Genomic DNA, 17,281 nt, shown 5'->3' with positions numbered 1-17,281 from the left:
AACACTGGGCATCGGATTATCCCCCTAAAAAAACCAACTCATTCCACAAATACGTCCAGGTGCTTCTCCCAGGCCTGCCGTTCCCGATTAATCATGATAAAACATATTTCGTATGGCCAGGGCATCGGGATATCCCCGAGGAGCGATATAATGTCACCATACAGATGGCACCACCTCATCAGAATCTATTAGAATTTTTGTAAATTACCTTTTGAATTCGATTTTATTTCCATTCCAGATTAAGTGACGATTGCGTAACCTAAGATGACAGGAATTCCGATTTTTCAACCGAACCTCGTCCCCGATTTTCAGACCTTTAAATCCCCGTCTTTGGTGACGGCCGAAAATTTTACTAAGCAACTGTCATTTGGAAAAGCTAACTCTTACACCTTGCTTGAAGTCATTATATCCTTCCGTTTTCTCATGCAGCCTTCCTTTCCCTTTCATTCATGATTCAACACATGTCATATAATGTACCCTTAACTTGCCATATTTGTCATTTTTTGTTTCACAAAAAACACTCTACCAGATTCTTATTCGCCTGGACTTGCAATATCATGCACGACTCTTCGTCGGAGAAGCAACAATAGTTGTAGTTTCTCTTCATTTTCTTAAACTATTTACACACCTTCCACAATTACTTTGCTGAATAATAATTTCATCGGATATATTCCCTTTCAAATAATAAAATATACAGTAGATTCATACAATCGATTTACTTTCTCTTTTCTCTCACACTTTTTCTCTTTGCCATTGTTTCGAAGTAGCTATTTTACAAAAATAAACATAACTGGGGATATACTTTTGGCTCAAATCCAGCTTACAAGTTGCGTCTTAGTTCACTGTATAGAACTACATATACTAAACTGTTTGTCAACAAGTTGATGAGAGATGAAAGACTTCCCATTTAGCAGACCCCTAGAACACTGTTAATTTTCTGCCAGTGATAAGAGCAATTCTGTTATTACCCTGTTATGTTGACCACTCTTGTTTCTTTTTCCTTAAAAAATATCACCAAAGTTGTAAGGGGATGATTTGTTTCTTTGTTCAGTTGATAAAACTATGAACTATAATTAGATCATTTACCAAGAATTGCGTGTTTTGCATTCTTTATTTGAGTAAACATTTCACCTCTTGGTTTTATACTACGTGCAAACACATCGAGCATAGTTGCCACATGCATTCCTAATTTCTACGATAAAATAAGACAGCAGATAAAATATCCTTTACCCTCTGTGCTCCAATTTATTACTGGTTGTAAAATTTTTATTGGATTGTCGGTTTCGAATGTAAGAATAATTCACTTTTGTCTTATGCCACTATTGTATCACAAGTGTCATGTGTGATTAGTTAATTACTTTTTTATTTTAAATTGTAAGTTAATTTGTGTACACATATTTTTGTAGTGTATCATATAAATAGACAAGTTGACACAGTAATCTCGACCCAGAAACTAAACGTACAGGTTGCTGTCTATTTAAAGCCCCCCAGTAACCTGGATAACTTGACAATTTTGCATATTTATTGAGTATTATAGAAACATACCCTGAGATTTTGATCGATCAAAGTATTTAGCCATAATCACACCATTTCGCACTCTGAAATGACCACCCAGATTTTATTTACTCATCAGAAATTTACCATCAAATCTCAGTATTAGGAGCAAATGAAGTATTCGGTAAAACCTGACGGTTCGAAACTTGAGATCCATTCAAACAACATGCGAATATCTTTAAGCTTGTAAATTTAAGACACAAAAGTAAGCATTTGCGATTCAATGCTGAAAAATGAATTTACTTGTATGAAAAATAATCATTTATCTATATAATCTTCTCTTATTTCTACACGATGTGCATAGCATACACGTATACTCAATGTGTTGATCAATGTTTGAAAAATGCTATGAGATATTGATTAATTAATTCTTTTAAATGATATGCATTTTGTGTTAATCTCTGTTCTTGCTTTTCTTTGTGTCTTCAGGGGTAAGTTGCGATTCCTGCCTCAAGGGAAATTTCCGTGGACGCAGGTATAAGTGCCTGGTGTGCTACGACTATGATCTGTGCGCAAACTGCTATGAGGCAGGTGCTAATACAACACGGCATCTCGTCGATCATCCTATGCAGTGTATCCTGACAAGATCCGACTTTGGTAAAGCTCAATATCTTTCATGTAGCATTAAGTTAGTCGAAAAGTTACAAGAATTCCGCAAATGAATACTTTTCAAAATTTTATATCTCCCTGAAGAATTTTTTTTCTATTTTGTACTGCAGTTTAGTCGCAGCAGGTCGACGTGACTTCTTTCTTAGCATAATTAAAGCATCTATCGTGTATTCAGCTTACCTTTTTGTTAGGTAGGAATAGTTTACTATAATGGAATTATTTCCAGGTAGACTAAGAATATATTGAAAGCTATGCATACAAGAAATAAGGACACAAAATAGTTTTTCGAGTTCACGCAAGGCGACGCTAAGTAGCTGATTGTAACACTAATGCACATGTATTGTTCTTCCGACTAGCATACACCGATCTATGCTTAGTGTTCAGAAGCTAGTAGCATATTTCTTCCGATTTTTCGGTTTTTTTTAACTGTAAACGAAAAAGATGTACCTAAAATTTTGATTCACTAAATTTAATCGCAAACTTTATCTACAACTAATACTGGTTTACGAATGTAGATCAGTGCAATATTAAACCTCTAGTTAACTTACTAAGATGTTTTTATTTCTTGAGATCTTGTTATCAGAATTCAATGTTGGAATTCTAAATCCAGCTCACATAGTTTGAGAAAGTAATCGAACAATTGAAGAAAATATATATGAAATTGTATTCGTTCCACAGATTTGTGAATAATTTGGATCTTGATTGTGTTTGCTGATCAACTTACACAAATGTAATTTATAATTAAATTATTCAACACAGGTTATAGATAAAAATATTTTTCTTAATCCTTGGTCAAAGTCGACTTACAGCCGGAGCTTTTAACAAACTTTTTTTCTTATCCTTATATTCACATTTGTTATAATAATTTGTTGTAATAATTAATATTGTAGTAATTGAAATAATTCTGTTATCACAACTGTGAAGTTTCATAATTGAAATGTGAAACGTAGGTTTAGAAGAGGTTTCACTTTAATTATGCAATATGCATCATGTACAGTAGATTTGTAATACTAGAATAATCCAAAGACAAGATGGTTGCTATGAGTAACCTACAGAAGTGAGGAATTTTCTTCAAAAACGAAGTATTCTTGAATAAATAATATATTTGTATCATATTTTGCAACCTTCGTAAGAAGTACACCATTCACAGTTTTGCTCTGTTGTGTGCAATCTGGATAAAACAAGTAAAAATAAAAAAAATCAAAGCTTTTCATGTTTTTCCTCGTTCACTTGGTCTTTATTATTGCTGTATTTTGTTTTTCAAAACGTGAAGAAAAATTTGTTTATACCTTCACTTGTGCTTAATCCAAATTTTAAAAAATTAAAATTTTTTAATTTCCATCGATGAAGCTTAATTCAAAATATTTTCAATACTGGACGAATAAGTCAGTGCCATGTTTAGTGTTGGCCATAATTTCACCTTTTCGTTTTAAACCCAAATAGCTAACATACTTTTGCTCAAATTGTGTAGTCTTCTTCCAAATTTTATTTTCAGTTCCAAACTAATTATACTAATGAAATTGAAAATCTATTGTAACAAATTTTGTTATTAAGGAATTTACTTGAAACTTTCCAATCTAATAATAACCAGGTTGAAGTTAGTAACGTTAACGTAACAAATTATTTTTAAAAACATTACTATTATGTAACTTTAGAACTACTTTGAAAGACTTGAATTCGCAAAATATGATTATGTTTTGTTGTATTAGATTTTACCAAATTTCAAACAATGCTGAGGTTGCACAATAACGATTTTCTTGAAAGATGCATCGTTACCATAATGTTACGAATTTCAACCTTGTTAAAAATAGCGTTATCTCCTTCGGTGGAGAACTGGATTAATTAAGGTAACAATATCTAATTTCAAATATAGAACTCTATTACGGCGGAGAAGGAGTGAGCATTGAGCAGCCGCAATCTCTGACGTGTCCTTACTGTACTAGGATGGGATTTACAGAAGCTACGCTGCAAGAACATGTTGCAGCAGATCATCCGGATACGTCGTTTGAAGTGGTGAGTACATCAATGTATTCCATGCAGTAGCCTCTTCATTTGACATACATTAACTTACTCGTTTTCTTTTTCTTCACTTCTCCTTATTTAAAAATTTTCAACAGGTATGTCCAGTGTGCGCATCTTTGCCTGGGGGGGACCCCAATCATGTGACTGATGATTTTGCTGGACATTTGACCCTTGAACATCGAAGCGGTCCAAGAGATTTAATATCCTTCCTTGATGAACCAGCTTCTAGTCGCCACAACGTTCGACGAATGCCACACCCGTCTCGAGGTGTCGGAGCTCCGCGAGCCCGGAGGTATGAGAAACCAGTAAAATGATCACGCCAACAGTGGGTGATGGATTAATCATCAGGTCTTTGTTCTCGTACATTTATTCCTAGCTAAAAAAAAGTTCTCTACATTGTATCTGTAAATGCCTGCGAAAATGTATGTTAACCTTTAGACGGCCAGCCTGGCTTCTGTTAGAGCCAGCAGGTAACTTGGAAACTCGACTGGACGTATTAACTATTTATATACGCTATACGATATAAATCATACCTCTAAAAAATATGGAATTTTTAGGGAAAAATGCCAGCCCTCTAAAGGTTAAAACTTTCCTATAACAATGCGAAATTCATTGATTAGTTGTGCAAAAACAGTAGATACTCAATGTATTACAGAAACCTCTCCGCTACCTCATTATACAGAATTTTGTGGTTCTTCCATCGGTACAAGTGAAGTTTATTTTACAGAGGAATATTATACTTAAATCAAGGAGTTCTTTGATTACAGAGCATTTTCTGTAGAGGAAAAAATTACCCTGTCATGTTATTGGAGAAAAAAATATCGGTATACTGAAATTGTCTGTATAATTTGACAATATTTTATTGTTGAATTTAAAAGGCTGTATGAGAGAAAATTTTAAATATAACAACGTAAGTTGGAGGAATAAATAGCAATTGATTGTCACATATAAATTTGGTTGTAGAGACAAATCTAATCAGAAATTCTTTCTATCACATTATATAGCAAACAAATTACTATAGTCACTGTATTTCAATAGTTTCTGTGTAAGCGATGGACCCAGAACTTGAGAGGCGGAGAATTCTCAGAATTCGTTTTATGAGCCAAGAAAGTCGCTAGAATCACAAACTATTTGTTTTTTCATGTACCATTCTCTGTGCACAATATCTACCATAGCCACATTTAGTAGATCGCATCAGTACCTGCCACCTTTCACATATCTCATCAATGTTTCATGAATAAAGACTTGTAGACTTTTACTTCATTTTATGTTTATTGATATGAAACTGGTCCATTTTGTCATGTATAATCTGATGATCATATCATATAATTCATTGGAAAGTCAAGCCCGTCATCTCATCTTAGATATTGTTCATTGGAATGACATTGGACCTGCAGGTCCAACATGCATTTTAGTTCATCAGGAGCGCTGAGTCCTAGCAGTCGAGAAGGTATCGATCCAATCACAGAACTCCTGTCTCAACTGTCAGGAGTACGACGAACTGGAGCTGGCACAGGTCAAGGATCCTCTGCACCTTCGCAACTACAACAGTTGCAAATGCAGTTGCAGCTTGAACGTCAGCAAGTCAGGGTACGTTGTAAAGACTTGCTTAGTACACAATGATTTTATTTTTTACAATAGTTTTCTTTTGTTCGTCTTTTGTTTTTTGCTCTTTGCTCTTTTTCGTTGTTATCATGCGGCAAATCGATTAATGTCGAAGTAGCATGTCAATTGTGAAAGATTGTCATGAATATGTATTTCTTTGGTATGACTCCAAGTCTGTCTTAATTTATATCGTACTTGAGACGAATGAACAAGATCGTGCACAGTGTGCATTTTCATATGTTTAGATTTATATATACATGTATGTATGTGTCTGTATTGTGTGTGCTTATGCGAATCAGGCTGCACGGCAACAACTAGAGAGACTGCCAAGGAGACAGCCGCAAGTTATTGGCACAGTTAGCGGGGGTGTGGCCAGCAGTGGACACTCAGCCACGATGGCCAGCGTGGTTACCAACAGCTCGGCCAGCAACAACAACGCTGCTGTCAATGCTAACAACGCTGCTAATCCATCCAACCCATCGTCGCTGAACTCTCAGAACTCCATGTTTCTGTTACCCAGGTAAGTTTTGTCTGAAATGCGTCACACTGTAAACTCAATTTCAATAAACTTGCCTAATAAACTGAAGACGGAAGATTATTTGACCATCAAGATGAAGAAAGGGTTCTTACGAGGCATGCACTGTGGCACCAATTGCCATTGCCGATTCTATATTGTGCTTTTAATATTTTATTTGCATTCTTATCTAGGTCAAACCAGTATATTTTTATCAAATCGCAAAGGTAGTTATTATTAACCCTGGTACTGCAAAACTGAAAATCCATGATGTGACTTGGTTTAATTTCATTTAATTACGAAAGGTCATTATTCCCTATCTTTTTCATAAATTTTTCCCTAAAGTTCCATTCACCGGATGGTAATAGAAGCTGAGACTTTGAAAAACCTAAAAATATTACAATAGTTTCCATAGTCTAAAAAAATAAGGGAAATATCGTGGAAATATTTCAAACTGATTCATATCAACAATGGTAATAGCACAATCAAGTGTAATTTAGTGTTTTAGTAAATTCAAATTTTTAAATCAGGTAAAAGATGAAAACAAATCAATGGTAATAGTTAAATCATTGAAATTGTGAAACACTGAAATTCTTCAATAAATTTCACGACCCACTTAGAACTGAGAAACATAATGCATTAACAATTACTTTTATTTTACTTTTAAAGAAAAAAAATAATAATCAAGTTCGGCGAAGATAACTTTTCACTATTGAATGAAACAATATGAGACCCCAAGACCGTATGAACGGTTTGAGCATGGTTTACGGTCAATGTAAAGTTCCACAACCACGGAATTACAAAGAACCTGAAAACAGCCCGCTGAATATTAGAATATTGTATCACATATTTGAAATGAGTCCAGAACGAGTCTCAATTCATACTGAGAATTGTCTTTTCGCTTACAGCATTTGGGAATATTGTCGCGGATAAAATCTCTGGTCATTAGTAATCATGATGTAAACCTACTGCTTATCACAAATGCACAGTTATAAAAACTGTGGTCTCATGTTAGAAAGTATAATGCCGATACTTATACATCTTGATTAACTTGGATATTCGTTGCATATAAAAAATGTTTAATAAATGCCGTAAGGTTAAACTCAGATCAACAAATATTATAATTTCTTACATGTGTGCATCACACATGTGTTACTAATGATTACGGAATACTCATGAAAGTTAACAAAGAAATGGAAACCTGAATTTTTTTTAATAACTCAGTTCATTACTCTTCGTTAAATTCTGAACAAGTATAAATTTAATGAATAATTGAATAGGTAATCAAATGGTAAATCTTACTGATAATTCACAGTGATAATAAATTTGTATATTTCAACGAAATGACTTGCGTCGACATGGAAAAAGTTTTGTTAGCAAGTTTAAAGTTTTTTTAAATTACGACAGAGCTAGAGACATCTTAAAATTCTTAAATTTCATATATTATTGCATGAGACTCTGCTACCAAAGTCCTATCAGTTTATAAAATTAATTACAAGCAGTGAAGTCAGGTTGAAGTATCCAGTGAAATAAAAAGTTGTTGGCAGATTTATATGTGAAACACCTGCGCTGTTAAACTATCTTTAAAAATGAATGTTAGTTTATGTTTGAAAAATTTTACAGCACATATCTTGTATGTGCCTAATTTCCTGACATGATTGTATTTGAATTCGCGATTTTGCTGTTTTCAGTTTTCGTAAATTATCGAAATCTTTGAAAAGCTGTAAATTAGTAACGTAAAGTGCTGTAACAGATCGCACACTTAATTTCGTAAAAAGTCTACAAAAATTCCAGAGCTGATTTTCTGATCACATGTGATAATTAAGTTTGGAGACTCTTATTACCAGCTTTTCCCAAGTAAAATATTGTAAGAATGACTTTGATTATTATTATCTTAAATCAATTTAGCAACTTCAAAAATTTGTTGTCTCTGCTCTTCATAATCATTATTAATGCATTCTAAAGTACGGAAATGAATGCATAATTGGCCTTAAAATGATTGAAATTTTTTTTCATGTATCCTATAATCCAAATAAATAGTTAACAGCTGCTCCAGTGTGTTCAGGATGTTGACGAGCATTGGCATGATTTTCATCAGCTTTATTCCTTTACTATATCACTTGTCTTAAAAACAACCGAAAAAAATGATGAGATAACTTTGTATCTTTGATGGGAACAATAGCAATGGCTCAATTACAAATTGAAAAATACAAATATAATTTGTAATTAAAATAAAATCATGTACAAATTGCTATTAATATTATATAAGCGAGATACAATTGTTTCTAGTGTCTTTGGGCAGATATAAAAACTAGTGCGACCGTTGACAACGTCTACTAAAAACTCAATTACATTTTTTGAAAAACAGTGATAATGGGTTATTTGTCTAATTTGTAAACCTTGAAACCCGAAAAATTTTTTTTTATTCACTCACATTTGCTCGTTTTGCATATCTCTATTCCATTTTTTATTGGTGTGTCCAGAAAAAAATCATAATGAGATTCTTACTGTGATATTTTAAAATCACCGAAACTTTTTATAGGATTTAATCACACTTTTCCACCTCTGAATATAGAATTTGAAAGTATAGACATTTGTTGGATTTGTACACAAAAAAGTGCTATAAATAGGAAAGGGAAAAAAACAGTAAATAAAAATATTCCGTATTAAAACTGAACAAAGATCCTCCAGACAGGCTATGTATACATGTGAACCAAAAACTGCATGTCATCTGTAGGCTGGTCATTGCCAAACTAATTTGCGAACACTATATTTTGCCAAAAAGTGTGCAAAAAACAAATCAACCTCAGTGATCATATCACATTAGATTTTGTTTAACTTCAACCACTGCTGAAAAATCTGTTATCCATAAAATAACTGAATAATTTGAAAACCACACTTTTCAAGTGATCTTTGCGTTTACAATGACATCAAATTTGACAACAGATCTTGAAGGTTATACAAAATTATTAATATACCCTCCTCCTCGGTTGCGCAGGTGCATGACGAATACGCTGTCCGACTCCCAGCTGCAGATTATTGAACGAGAGAGTGCAAACAGGAGTTTGTTCACGCGGGAGATTGTCGTAAGCACATTGTCTCAGGCTCTGCCTGAGCTGATTCAACAATCGGCTGTCCAGACTCCTGGATCGACAGCAACGACAACACCAGAAACTCCAAGCGGTGTAGTGGCACTGGTTCCGGCGAAGAAGAGTAACTCGAACCAAGAAGTGAAAAGGGATCAAACAACCACGAACAAATATGTTGTCCAACAAAATCCACAGCAGCAACAATCGCATCAAACTCTACAGACAGGAGCGGCTGCCACAGGAAGTCAGTCCCAAGCTGCAACTACGGTTGGCCCTACAAACCAAGGACTTCCTCCTAATCCCAATGCGGTCTCTGCTCAGAATACACCCATAGTCCAGACTTTAATGCACAGCGTATTGCCGCAGCCATTGGTGAGCTTTGTTACTTTGTATGTTGATGGAAGAACGTAGAGATAATTGGTCTTACGGGACTTACTGTGTTTCACTAAGGAGTTCAAAGCTTCGGGCGGAATTTTAGTTTGGAGTAGTTGAGGACTTGTTCACATTTGAATGGAATAAGGTTCGGTAAATTTAGGAAAATGAAACTATTCCCTGGTAGACCCAAAGCCACAAACATTTACCCGGGAGTAACTGTGTTTGCCTATCTTTAGTCAATCCATTCTTTGACAAAAGTTTTTCATTGACTTTATTTGAACAGAGTGTCAAACGTGAGGTCTTATAGTTTCGAATCAGTTCCTTCTACTTTTCTTCCAAGACATCGAAAACAATTTGAAACTGTCTGCAAAGACGAGAAATAAAGTAAAACTACTAAAATTTCACATATTTTTGAACACTTGCTCTACTGTTACAAAAACCGTTATTCTAATTGGTGATTGGCACAAAATTGTTGTCTTGGATTCAACCACCGGTTATTATTCCTCTTCGATCAATTTACTTATAGTGATATGTGTAAAAACTCCTCCAAATTTGAATTCCGCCAAAAAATATGTTTAAGCATAAAGTTGGATTATGCATCCTCGCTTCTACTTGAAAAAGTCCTAACTGTGCATACCATTATAGAGATTTGCGAGATAAGGCACTTTTGTTATTAATTATAAAAAATTGATCTCATTTCCACTCTTGCTGTAACAAAGATAATTAACAGTCTTCTGAATTAAAACTTTGAAATTACATTCTTGAACGTGTTACCTTTGCAGTTTTTTTTTTTTAATGTTGGTTTAATTAGAATAACATTTGAAGAAAAAAAAAAACTTCTTTGACGTCTTCTGAACATTTCGGCCACTGAAAATTTAAACCTACTTGAACATCTCTTGAATGCCAAAACGTTAAACGCATTGATGTGTTATTTGGATAACGATTTGCAAATAATATAAGAACTATATTCAGTAAAACATTCCATAAATTTATAGCACACTATTTATTGCAGAACACGTTCAAGAATATGCATAGCAACATTCAAAGTCAAAAAACCACTGATTGTAGAGATATAACGAGTTGAAGTTATAACAATAAAAACTTTCTGCATATATTTCAAATATTTTGTAACCTTTTTTTTTTATAATAATTACAACGATACGCCATTTTATTTTATACTTGAATATTTTTGTGGAAATAAGAAAAGAATTATAAGACCACACCGCATACGTATGACCTTATTTAAATTATCAAAATATCGCTATCCTTTATCCGAGGATGATTGAACAAAGACATAATGTTTCAGTATAAAAAATAAACAACACAGAAGTGAAACAAAAAGTATACAAGAGACTGCATCCTATTGATGCTAATACGTTATATGCCATGATTCATATTATTTTACATAATGACTCTTTAAACTATGGAAAATTATCATTTGTGCTGACACAGATTTTGAGGAATATTTTTTCAAAATTTACAGAATAGGCGGGTTACTTTACTTAGAAACTTAAAACTGAATAACGGCTTTAGAAACAAATATTTGAAAAATAAGAACCGATCGTTTTATCTTTAGAGTCAAGGTTATGATGGGTATGAAAGAATATGGATTAGATTCGAAATTGTGAGGGTCAGATGTTCATGAGTTGGTATTGAATACTCCGTACAGATATGCATCCACACTGAACTGAACCACCAAGTGATTGCACATTTTGCAAAATAGTTTATATCTGTTATTGCTTATTAAAGAATAGCCCATCGACACATATTTCAGTGGAATACAGGTAATATGACTCAAAAAATTCAAGGACACTGTATAATGGTAAACCTGGCAGTGGCACGCAGGAATTTAATCTATGGGAAATATGGTACAATAAGTTTTTGTCAATGCACATGAAGCTTATTACAACGATATTTTTTTTTTCACACTGTGTGCGATAATTTTTATGAGCAGACAAACATTATATCATACTTTCCAAGTATTACCTGTGTGTCAAATAAATCATTTTATATCAAATATTACGTACCATAATTCCTATTGACATACCACACAGTTGTATCTTAAATTTTCTGTTTTATAGGCAGCAGTGTATCGAAAGAATTTAGATCTACTAAAAATTTTGTGTGCAATAATTCTTGTGCGCTGAAATTATGAGTGGTAGTGCTCAGTGAGCCATTGCGCTATATAACAAAACATTATGCCAGTGCACCACTGACAAGGATCTTTCTATTTCGTACTTTCGTTTGACAGAGCAGATTTGTAGCATTAAATAGGGACGTGTAGAGATGCATAAGTGGTTTTTAGAACTTCATTATACCAAATAAAAACAAATGTAACAACATCATTCAATTTACGCGTGCTTATTTTAATTCAATTTAACTATCATTTAATTCCATTGTTATTCTGTGTGGGATACAAGAAGATAGGATGGTCTGATAATCACTCGCTGTACTTCATACGTACAACAAAAATGACACTGCGTTTGATGGACAACAGTGTTCGGTAAAATTGTAATTTGTAATTGACACAAAGTCTATGACAAAATACAATCGGGTCGTTCCACGTGGATATGAAAAAAATAGTAAAACAGATTCTCACAAACGTGTTAGGATATTTGTTACCGTGTAGCACAGAGTAGTTTGTGTACAACAATTTCATTAATGAGCCATTGATTTCGAAATTATGAAACGTTCTTAAAATCACACATTTTTTAAAATGATATATCTAGACTAAATCGAGCTACAGAGTTTGTCATTTCAAAACTAATAATCCAGACTATCACGAGATAGACAGAGAAAAATTTGTCAAACAATTTTTTCATATTTTGTTTATATCACTACATCTTTTCAATGCCGCTACCACGTCGTTTTTCTCATTATTTTACATTAACCTAGAGTAATATTTTTGTAGAAATACGAAAAAAAGATTTAAAAGTGAATTTTCTTGCTTGAGATGAGAAATAGAAAATGGTTTGAACATGAGAGTATAGTTTCTTTTTCAAGTAAACAGATTTGTTTTGAGTTTATACCATGTAGGAAATAATTAGAAAAGTATTTGGTTGAAAATAAGTATCTACATCCGGTGTTACTATATGAAAATGACTAGTTGAAATACCCTGTAGCTCAATGCAATCTCCAGATATTATTAAAAAGCTGTGTTTTTCAAAGTATGTTATGCATCCGAAATAAATGACTTTTTCAACGTTTTTTACTCGTGCTCGTTTGTTGGCCATTATGACATCCCAATATTTATGACGACATCGAAAGAGGTGAGGTTTAGTTCGTGATAGGATTGGCATGCACTGATTCAACTATATCTTATTTTAGATACCAAATCCACACATAATACATTTGTAACATGCAATTCAGATCCAACCAAATACTTACGTTGTGAAATATCTTTCCAATTCTTAATTGCTACGAAGTCAACTACAAAATATATTGAAATTTCGCATTGGCATGAGATGAATAACAAAATGCATTTATGATGCAGAATTAAGATGAGACCAAATGCAAAGTACCATTGTGAATTATAATTGAGCGGAGCTCAATTACTTGAATATTGATATTTTATCGAATAAAAATATCCAATTACACTTGAAATCTATAATCAAAGCATATACAGATATGAACCACTTTCAAAAATTGTAATTGAATTTATGTAATCAAAAATTATAAATGTAACCAACATAATTTTTGCTTTTAGATTTTTTTTCATGAAAATTCACTAGATTGAACTGTTAGCTTAGATTTTCAACTATTACAAAGAGAGTCATTAAAACGTCCAATCTAATGCATTAATTCATTCCCTAAAGTTTCTCATACACTAAAGCCACAGATTGTTTGAAAGTTTAATCTTCTGTTTTCATTAATGAGCCATTGAAGAAAGAAAATTTTGTCTAGATTAAATTTTTAACGTTAAGTAAAATCCTACCATCAATTATCATAATTAATTGTGAGCATATCAAAAGAAAATCATTTTCACAATTGCTAACAGTTGCACAGTTTTCTAAAAAAATCCACGAAAAATCCTAATAATTTCTAGGAATTTTTTAGGAATATCTTAATTTCTGTGCAGCAAATTGAATTTTTCAAATTTATGGAAAACATTGGGAATTTTTTTGAGATACTCAATAGAAAAACAAGTTCAAAAAGCATCTCGAGCTGTTCCTAAAAATTTATTTGATGTTTACATGGAATTCGTCTTAGTCAGGGTAGTGATAAGAGCTTTCCAGGTTTTCGATATAGTAAATGAAGTTCACAAAGAACATAAGTCCTCTCCAGGAATCCAGACTTATTAGAATAGTTCAAACTTTTTCAGAACTAATTCAGAATTTTCTCTCAGGACTGTCCAAAAATATGGAATAATTTCTAAGAAACGTTTACAAAAAAATTATGAGAAACTTCTAAGAACTTTTTTTCATCAGAGTGATAAATCATAATTTTTCGCTTCACCAGATATTCTTTGTAAAGTAATATGTTTCTGTATTTTACATTTATATTTAAAACTACACAAAAAGTGGTAAAATTTAATGGTATTTAAGAAATTCTTAGCTGTAACTCGTATGTATATTGTCCAACCCTGCGCGCAGCTAATAATGTTACCTCTGTAGAATTGCTATATGTACTGGATTTAAGTACATTGTATTTATAAATTTTTCTGGTTTCAATAAATAATAATAATATTTGTTTCACACTTTAGGTACTGCAACAGCCTCTGTCCCCAGCGCCAGTAAGGAACACTGGAACTGGTACGATTAGGGAGCCAGTTGCTGCTCCAGCGCCAGCTTACATGCGGGGTGGCGTAGGTCCTGTAAGTGTGACAGGACCGTCACGCAGAAAACCTGTAAGAGCTGTCGATGGGAGGAACCAATCCACTGAGCCGCCGCCACCACACTAACCCCACCCTTTTGCCGGAAAAAATTACCCCTATAGGCCCTCTAGCACTAGTCCTAGCACTGTTTAGAACACCTCATCATTATTGTTATTATTATTATAATATTATATATTGATAATTATTTGAAATACCCCCGACCCCCCACTTTATCTTCTTCTGTACCTCAGCGTAATTTCTTTTGCTGTAGTACTTTTTCTGCCTCATTTATTCCACATGACAACTTAAACCACCTTGGTGAAAGGTAGTCTGCCGATAGATGGCGAGAGTTGAAAATTTACTACTGCTGCTACTACTACTACTGCTACTGCTACTGCTACTGCTACCACAACTACTACTACTACTACTACTACTACTATTACTATTATTATTATTAATTATTATTAATTATTATTATTGTGTTTGAATATCGTGATATTTGAAACAGTATGCATATTTTGATTGAAGAATATTTAATAAATATACATATACTCTTGTGCTTTTCCGCTGATTGAAGGACTGCTAATTCGGTAACATATACACACACGAACTTGCTACACGTAGACTGTGATATGGTGAAATTTCATTTCGCAAAAAGACTCGAGACATGCGTATATTTCTGGGAATGGTGAAATAATAGTAAATGTAAAATAAAAAGAATAAACTGTTACACGTCGGGTGGAATAATATTTTTTGCTGTGTCCATAATTAACGCGGCTGACTACCTCTTGCAATACAAAAGGCTTTAACAAGGAAAATGAATCAAATGAAATAATAATTGATAATAATTAGGTTATATAATTTGAAAGAATCGTATCGGGGTCATTTTTGATTATGATACACTACTGCTATTAGTATTACGACTACTACTACTATGACTACTGAGTAAAGTACTGCTTTTGAAACTCGCTGCTGGTGCCGCTTCTGTGGATTTAGACTACATACTGTAAAAAAATATTATTCTGTTTGTTAACTGTTGTCATTTGCCAAATCCTTATTGTTCAATTGAGTTTGATTCTTTATCTGTCACATGACTAATTTATCTTAATTTTTGGGGGGTAGTTGAACATTTTTGAAAATTAAACTACAAATCTGTGAATTGAATGTAAAAAAAGAAACGTTACAACCAAAAATGTTTTAATATGCGTGAATGAGAAAATATTTTATCAAACGAGAGGTGAAGAAATAAATTCGGAAAAATGAAACGAAAAATGCAAAATTGCAAAATATATTACCTGGCATGTGATTCTTGTTTGATAAGGACGGCAAAAAAAAAAAAAGGAAAAATACTACTCGTTTGCAGTAATTATTACTATACTAATTATTATTAATATTATTATTATTCGTTGAGTACGTTTTATACCCATGTGCTAACTCCTGGACATGCTGAAGTTTCCTGGTAAATGCATATTGAATTATACCATACGCTGTAGTTTAACATATAAAATATAACGTGAGATACGTTTGTAAAATCAATTGGTGTCTCATCAATTAATTAATTAACAATATAAAGAACACTTGAGTAATTAACGTGGTGAGTAAGTATTATCATTGGGTTAATTGGATTCTAGAAGAAAAAAAATTCTTGATGCTGTTGATATGTACAAAACGAGAGAAAATGCATTGAACAAAATCAATATATGAAAATCAGAAAAAACAAAATGTAGGTACATGAATACTAATTTCAATCTAACTATATCTATAGTCAAGAGCATTATGATATTCTTTGTTCTATCAGTGTGCATAGTGTACAATAGTACTCGCTCCGATGTGATTCTGATTTATCAAAAACAAAAAAACGAAATTTGTAAAATAACTTAAGTTATAAATAATAAATGATAAATATAAAGTTTTAAAAATACCTAGAATTTAGAACATGGTGTCAAACTTACTCAATTTCAAATCTCCCTAATTATTCCTAGAGATTATTACAGTAGGCATCAATTGAAGATAAATCATTGGTGGATAAATCAATCTTAATTTATTATTACTTGGCAATCAAAGAAATAACTATTTTGAACAGAATTATTACTTTACTAATGATCATTTTGCATCTTTACATCATATTACCATCAATATTTCCTTCTTACATTGGCGCCAACCGACTAACATTTCAAGCGACATGAAGGATGATAAACGTTTTCTGATGATGGTCGGCCGGGACCGGGGCCAAAACGTCAAATAAAATTATGTGACTGTTTTATACCCAAGAACTCCATTCACTCATTACCTAATTACGGCAATGAAGTCTGTCAATGTTAGATCAATATTTAGTTATGCGATCCACTCTTTTCTATTTTCGACCTCATTATCGCATTATTTTTCCTCCTCACGTTTCAAATCAATTATTGTACAGTACAACCTAATTTTTATCTAAAACTTGTTGCTCGATTCTTTGGATTTACGATTGTAATTTGAGAAACTCTACAAGTAACACGCACTATTAAAAAATAGAATGAACGAAAGATGATAACTTGCTAAATTTTTCACATCACCTATTGTAAAAATGAACGGAGCCCAACTGGACACGTATTCGATAACATCCACTACATTATAGTACATTTTTACAAAATTGAATTCTCTGTAATGCACGTTCATCATGTGTATTGTAAACGAATAAAGCTGATCGGTATAACTGAA

General features: G+C 33.0%; 2 protein-coding genes across 2 annotated transcripts in view; one reads left to right on the top strand and one right to left on the bottom strand.

Moving 5' to 3' along the window:
* LOC124178427 (dihydropteridine reductase) overlaps positions 1–757 on the bottom strand; it is a 10,379-nt gene extending 9,622 nt beyond the window's left edge. Inside the window, exon 1 of the mRNA XM_046561750.1 lies at positions 629–757. The gene's annotated coding sequence lies outside the window, so the exon portion shown is untranslated. The remainder of the gene's footprint in view (positions 1–628) is intronic.
* The window catches only part of LOC124178421 (E3 ubiquitin-protein ligase KCMF1-like), a 17,595-nt gene extending 314 nt beyond the window's left edge, over positions 1–17,281 (top strand). Inside the window, exons 2-8 of the mRNA XM_046561740.1 lie at positions 1,984–2,151; positions 4,037–4,176; positions 4,281–4,477; positions 5,583–5,775; positions 6,090–6,310; positions 9,303–9,765; positions 14,471–17,281. Of these exons, the coding sequence (XP_046417696.1) occupies positions 1,984–2,151; positions 4,037–4,176; positions 4,281–4,477; positions 5,583–5,775; positions 6,090–6,310; positions 9,303–9,765; positions 14,471–14,668 (1,580 nt within the window). The 3' untranslated portion in view covers positions 14,669–17,281. The remainder of the gene's footprint in view (positions 1–1,983; positions 2,152–4,036; positions 4,177–4,280; positions 4,478–5,582; positions 5,776–6,089; positions 6,311–9,302; positions 9,766–14,470) is intronic.

Source organism: Neodiprion fabricii, chromosome 3, assembly GCF_021155785.1.
Source record: "Neodiprion fabricii isolate iyNeoFabr1 chromosome 3, iyNeoFabr1.1, whole genome shotgun sequence".
Taxonomy (NCBI): Eukaryota; Metazoa; Arthropoda; class Insecta; order Hymenoptera; family Diprionidae; genus Neodiprion; species Neodiprion fabricii.
Note: the sequence above shows the minus strand (reverse complement) of the source record. Positions and strands in the feature narration are given on the sequence as shown.